At 27.4% G+C, this 6,960-nt stretch overlaps 1 protein-coding gene across 4 annotated transcripts; it reads right to left on the bottom strand.

Annotated features, from left to right (window-relative positions):
- Positions 1-4,335: 4,335 nt before the first annotated feature.
- LOC121218349 (uncharacterized) lies at positions 4,336-6,593 on the bottom strand. 4 transcript variants are annotated; one of them, XM_041095476.1, is made up of 3 exons: positions 6,420-6,593; positions 4,610-4,735; positions 4,336-4,520 (listed from the first exon to the last, which is right to left on the bottom strand). In XM_041095476.1, the coding sequence occupies exons 1-3, from the start codon at positions 6,472-6,474 to the stop codon at positions 4,447-4,449; spliced, it is 255 nt and encodes an 84-aa protein (XP_040951410.1). In that variant the 5' UTR covers positions 6,475-6,593; the 3' UTR covers positions 4,336-4,446. The 4 variants fall into 4 exon arrangements, with proteins under 4 accessions (XP_040951410.1, XP_040951411.1, XP_040951408.1 ...); XM_041095477.1 differs by having other exon boundaries at positions 6,429-6,519; XM_041095474.1 differs by lacking the exon at positions 4,336-4,520 and having other exon boundaries at positions 4,673-5,112; positions 6,420-6,522.
- Positions 6,594-6,960: the final 367 nt, after the last annotated feature.

Here is a 6,960-nt window from a genome sequence, read left to right as displayed (position 1 = left end):
AATTTTTGGTATGGTTTGGTTCATTTGGTGCGGGCCAGGGCTAAATTGAGCTTGTACATTGTTCATTTGGATTAGATTAAATATGTGGTCCACTTAAATTTTCAAAAATTAATTATAAAACTCAATTCTATTTGTTTATCAAAAATTTAAATATTATAGATATTAAGATTATATTATAAGTTTTTTATTTCAAATTAAAAAAATATAATTTATTAATAATATTACTAAGTGAGAGTTAGAAGGTATGTTTAATAAAATTTACAAATATAATTTCATGTATTAAAAAATATTCTTATTTAATAAAATATGGTTAACATATTTTATATAAAATTAAAATAATAATTTAATTAAAATTTATTATTTTGTTTCACATAATTATTAAAATTTAAGATAAAAGACTTTATATAGAATTAATTTAGTGAAGAGTGTATTTACTGTATAACCATTATGGATGAAAATTTGTTATAAAGGATAAAAATAAACCATAAAAATTTGATTTCAGAACAAACTTATAAATAGTAATTGTTATATAAAGATTAGCTGCAGATAAAAAAGAATATTTTAAATATTTTAATATTAATAAAATTTTTCAAGCTCCTCGGATTTAATTTTGCTAATTTGGTTGGACTCGTATGCAAATGTATATGTCTTGCAATTTTGATGCTGGAAAGCGACATTGAAAAACAAAAACATAATAATATTTTTCTTATAAAGGAAAAAAAGTTGTGATGTGATTGACGTTATTGATGAGATAGACATCACACTACGTCGGCTCACAAAAACCCCGTGCACCACACGTGGCTTCGTTGTCCAATCTTTGCCCAAGTCCCACTAGTTAGGGTAAATTTTGTCACAGGTCCTTGTACTTTTTAAATATTTTAAAATTTAATCTTTAAATGTAATGTTTTAACATTTTATGTCTCAACATTCAAGAGACTGAATAGCTGGAAGAAGCATGTTACTTTTTATATCTTACCACCATTGTTATTTTTTAGATTAATTATAAATAGATGGACTATCCATTCAAATTTACCCTTAAACTTGTGATTTAATTACCCAATATAGCAGGAAGAAGCCATACTTGCTACAATAATTTTAATCTTTGGTTTCTCACATCCTATTAATTAAACATTAATTTAATAAAATTTATCCAAACGTGCGGGTGCGACATGAGGAAACCTAGTTTTAGTTGTCACAAAATTTTCAAAAGCGAACGCAAAAATAAATAAATGATGATATATGGAGGGAAAATTATCTCGTTTAAGTATTAAAATCTTATAATCACCTAATTTTTATAAATTTTTATTTTGAGTATTGAAAATAAAAATTTGTAAATATGGGCACTACTATATACTTGTAGCATTTTATTCACTGTTAATTTGCCGTTACATACCCATTTTAATTAGTTACCTTTTTTCCACTCATATCATATTTTATAGTTCCTTTGTTTGTTTTTTTTTTCTTTTTTAAGAATTTATTTTATTTTATTTTATTTTCAACAAATAGTTTTTATATGGAAAAACTAAGTTAGAAAAATTATTTTTAACATTTTTATTTTTTTCCTTTTTAAAATTAATTTTTGTTTTTCCTCGTAAAAGGGAAAGAGAAAAACCTAAAGTTTCACAAAGAAAAACATGAATTTTTACGGGAAAATCAATTTATATTTTTCATTTCCTTTTTACATTTTACTTTTTTAGATTAATTTTATTTTTCAGTGGGAGAAAACATGAGAATTTATAAGAAATTAAATAGGCTTTTTTTAAAAAAACTTGAATTTTTTATAAGGAAAAATCATTTTATCCGTTTAATTGTTTTTTAGAATTAATTTTAATTCTTCAATAAAAATTTAAATACTAAAATTGAATTACAAACAAAAAAAAATTGAGTTGAATAAGTCAATTCCATATAAAACTTTGAGTATGTAACATAATAATATGCTGAGGACTTCTTTTTTAAGAGAAAGAAGTAAAGGATAATGCGATGATGATAATAACAAGTTAAAATTATATGAAATGAAATTATAAACATTATTAGGACTAATGTTGGGGAACATGTTTATTGCAGAATTGTCAGGTGTATTAGTCTTCAAAAGTAAAAACCAAGTTAATTTAAGATTTCTTTTTGGAATATATAACTATGAAATATTATTGCCTCTAAACTCTCATAATTAATTAAAATATTATATAAAGTTAAGTATGTTTAATTATAGCTGCACATTTCTCAATTAGTGTAGAATATTCCTATTGTTAGAAGAAAGAAAAAAGATGGACGGTACGTTTATTTGTGATTAGTGTAAAATAGCAGTGATGGTGCGATTAGATACTGTAGCGTGAGACAAAAAAATAAACTAAACATATCACACCCCACCGTTCATCCAAACCTACCCTAAATATTTTATGTGTATTGTGATAATGTTTATCCATTTGCCTGAAATAGCAATTCAAATTAACAAAGCTATTATATTTAGGGTAAATTATTCCATTAGTCATTTAATTATAGATAAATTTTTATTTTAATTACTTAACTAAAAAAATATAATTTGGTCACTAACATTTTTTATTTTTATTTTTGTCACCTAACCTTTACGTGACTAACAATGACACTTTTTTAATTATTATAATGACAATTTTAGTCATTAGTTTTTATACTTTCTCTTAATTGATCCTGATTTTATATAAGATGATAGAGAAATATTGAAATTCTTTTTAATTTTTTAGAAAATTCTAAAACATACATAAAAAATTAAAAAAAAGATAAATTTTCAAAAATAGACAGAGTGAGAGAAAATGAGTGAAAATTGTTTTTCATTAAAAGAAAGGAAATAGAAAAAGGTTCAGAATATAATTTGTTTCTATGATTTGGGATTTGAAAAATAATTTAAATAAATTAAAATTTTTATTTGAGTTTGAAAAAAAAAATTGTGGTATATTTATAACCTCCCCAATCCAGCCTAGATGGTAGACCCAAATTCGGGAGATTACATTAACCATCAAAGTGACTCGGTCCTTATCTAATCACTTTTCTATTCTAAACCTATTTTACCCAAGTAAGCTTTACATACCAATGCACCAAAAATGGTCATAAATATAGCTACGGAAATTAATTAACATAAATAAACCTGTTTATATCATATATATATATATAAAAGAAACTTATACTAAATCTCATCCTATAACCTTATCAATAAGATTAAGAATAAGTAACGATTCAACTAATTTCATATCTTCCTAATAATTAAAAATCATGCATCCTAAATTATCATTCTTTTAAAACCCCATATCTCATGTCACACATCCATAATTGAAATAAATAGTAATAATATCAATGGAATTAATACTGATAATCTTAAGTAAAGTCCACAACAAGCTAAGACTAGAGGTGCTCATGGGCCGGGCTGGGTCGGACTCATAAAAAATTTCAGCCCGTTTTCTAGGCCCGGGCCCGTCCCTGCCCGAAATATGGGCCTAATATTTTCCCAGGCCCGGCCCGTGAAAAAAATATGGAGCCCGGGCCCGGCCCGGCCCGACCCGTTTTTTTTTTACTTAAAAGTTAAAACTAATTGTTATTAAAATTAATTGTTATTGAATTTATATCAAATATCAAATTGTAATTTTTTTTGTATATAATGAACAAAAAAATAAAATAAGATTACTTATTTGAATTTAATTACAAACAATTAATTTGAATTTAATTACAAACAATCAAGTCCTAAAAATAAAAAATGATTATACAAGTAATTACAAACAATTAACTAAGAATTTAATTACTTTTAACTTTTTAACTTAAATATTTTAAAGTTTATCATATCATTACATTTTTATGCTATTAAAGGATAACAATATCAAAATTGATCCATACTATTACTCTCATTGATCTTTGATCCATAATTCCATACTCAATTTAATAAGTAAGACAAAAGTAGTCAAAAAATACTTATTATATAAATTTTAAAATATGGAGTCAGTTCTTAACTTCTTATTCTGTACTCTATACTTAAAATGGTAAAGCTCAACTTCTTTTTTTTAAAAGTTTTAATCCAAAGATCAAAGTTACTAGATGAAAAAGAGATCAACTAGAATGTCTCAAATGAATGTCCAAATCTAGCATAGCATATCAAGAAAGAATATGATAACTAATCATAATAAATCTAAAAAAATTTGAATGCCACTGTTTAAATGTTAGTACTAGCCATATGTTTGTTGTTAATCATAATAATCACAACAAAATCAAGCACTGAAAATCCCAATCTCTAATTTTGCTTCAAACTATGTTTGAGATAAGAAAACATAAGTTCAACCCCACAAGTACATATACCTCCAAAATGACTTTGGAAAATTAAGCAACAAACCATAATATTCATACATTAATCCATCAACATATTTAATTTCATAACAAAATATAAATTGTAAGCTAAATTAAATTTTAAACATTTAGAAAGAAAGTATCTTAAAAAGCTACTGAAGAAACATCATCATCATCGTTGTCGTCATTGTCCTCATCGTCCTTTTTGCAACCAATTTCTAACATGAAATAAGAATAAATAATTAGATAATCAAATTGATGAAAAAATAATATAAAATTCGAACAACAAAACAAGAATAATAATTACCTGCTGAAAATCCCTTAGCTCGCATCCAATCATCCAAGCAAACAACGGCTTGAACCGTTTTTGGCTTAAGTGAACTCCTCAAAGGTGTGATAACTTTCTTACCCATGCTAAAAGCCGATTCGGAAGCTACAGTCAATATTGGAATTGCCAAAAGATCACGAGCCAATAATGAAAGCTCATTGTATCGAACTGAACTTTTGCTCCAATAATCTAAAACATCTATTTGACTATTCAACTCAAGCTCCGGTTCTTCCAAATAAATGTCCAACTGTGACTTCTCACTCTTAGTGCTAGATTATTTAAATTCCGTTTATAATCATCACTCTCATCAAAATATCCCCCAAAATCAGCACTACTATCATTGTGTTCATCCAAACCAGAATCAACAGGATTTTTATCCGAAACATTAGAACTCCCAGCCAAAGAGGAAGACGTGGATTTGGATTTCTTAACATACTCATCAAACAAGAGTCTAAGATTGCTAAGAATGGTCTCAACAAAATCTGAAGCATGAATACCATAGATTGTATTAAAGCAATACTGCACATAGTTCAACTTGTAACGAGGATCTAAAATTGCAGCACATGACAATATCAACGAATACTCAGCCCAATACTTACTAAATTTCTCTTGCATTTGCTTAACCATTGGAGTTAAAAACGAATAAGGACCTTTAACTGTATCAAGCAAGACCTTGTGTACCTTCCAAACTCCTCTAAAATAAAGATTAGCCGTTGGATAATTAGAACCAGAAAAAACACAAGTCACATCATAAAAGACTTTCAAAAATTTGCAAAGAATAGCAACATTTCTCCACTCCTCGTTAGAAAGTGTAAACATTTGATAATCTTTATCCTGTTGGCCCTAATAATCTAGCACATCTTTAAAGTAAAGAGAAGATTCAAGCATCAAATAAGTAGAATTCCATCTCACACACACATCTTGACGCAACTTTTTTGTCACATTCAAATGAAAACTTTTGTCAGCCACATCATAAAATCTTTTCCTACGAATTCCCGACTTTCTTATGTACCTAATTCCATTTCGAATCTTACCAACAACATCATCAGCAAGTTCCAAACCAGCTTTAACTATAAGATTCAATATATGTGCACAACATCTAACTTGAAAAAAAGCACCATCACACAAAATAGCTCGGTTTGCACGAAAACGATTTTTAAGACAAGAAACCATAACATCATTATAAGAAGCATTATCCAAAGTGATGCTAAAAATTTTCTTATCTATACCCCATTGAGATAAACATAAAACAAGTTCATCCGCTATGTTCAAACCAATATACGGAGGAAATAAAGCTCTAAACCTTATGATTCTCTTTTGTAGCTTCCAATCTTTGTCAACCCAATGAGCAGTAATGCAAATATATTCATCATTAGTATGCTCTGAGTTCCAATTATCGAAAGTTAAAAAAAATTAAACCAGGTACTTTAGCCAACTCTTCTTTAACACGATCTCTCTCTTTTGCATAATACATTAGGACATCCCTAGCAGCTGTATGTTTACTTATATTCTTAAAATTAGGACTAGCAATTCTCATCATGTATCTAAAGCCCGGTTCTTCAACTGTCCTAAATGAATGCTTGCCACACACAAGAAAAGTAGAAATAGCTTTACGACACTTATCAACATCAAACTTGTAGTTTTTTTATAGATGGAACACCTTCGGGTGATGGTTGAGTGGCTATGGTGTATTGAGTGATGTCCTTATTAACTTTTTTCAAACAGCTATTTAGATGACGTCTTAAATGAGAGGTTCCACTAGAAGATTTAGCAGAGAAGATAGTCTTACAGTGATTACATTGTGCCTTCAATTCATTTTTGTTCTCGCATTCAAGCTTTGTCATTTCATCCCACACCTTTGAAGTGGTAGACTTTTAACGTTTGTGAGAACTTTCATACTCATTAAACCCATCATCCACAGGTATAGGAGTGTTTGAACTAGCCATAGTCATAAAACTCAAGTCCTGCAATCCAAAAATAATCTTATTTATAACTCAGTTATTGAATATATAATTATATATATACATGTATTAAAATTAAATAATCTTAAATTTAATCAATGCCATGCACCTTCAAAATGACACTACATTTGGGGGTAAATTACGATTTACGACATCTAATCATAAAAATATTAGATTTTAAACAACATCTTGGGCAATTAATGACATAGTTTTCTAGTATTTTATTAAAAATGGTAAGTAATTATTTTAAATTTAAATATTTTTAATGTTTGACAAGTAAGTAGTAACACTATGATACATTAGGACATCAACATTTAATGTGTTACAAATTAAATGTATATTTATAACAGTATATTAAAATTAAAAGTT

Source organism: Gossypium hirsutum, chromosome D06, assembly GCF_007990345.1.
Source record: "Gossypium hirsutum isolate 1008001.06 chromosome D06, Gossypium_hirsutum_v2.1, whole genome shotgun sequence".
Classification (NCBI taxonomy): Eukaryota; Viridiplantae; Streptophyta; class Magnoliopsida; order Malvales; family Malvaceae; genus Gossypium; species Gossypium hirsutum.
Note: the sequence above shows the minus strand (reverse complement) of the source record. Positions and strands in the feature narration are given on the sequence as shown.

Excerpts from the sequence above, each read along its gene's own strand:
- LOC121218349 (XM_041095474.1), bottom strand. The coding sequence starts at position 6,474 with ATGACAAAGCTTGAATGCGAGAACAAAAATGAATTGAAGGCACAATGT. Across the intron at positions 5,113-6,419 it reads GAAGGCACAATGTAATCACT|ATTTTGTTGAGACCATTCTT; the intron begins GTAAGACTATCT and ends TTCATGCTTCAG.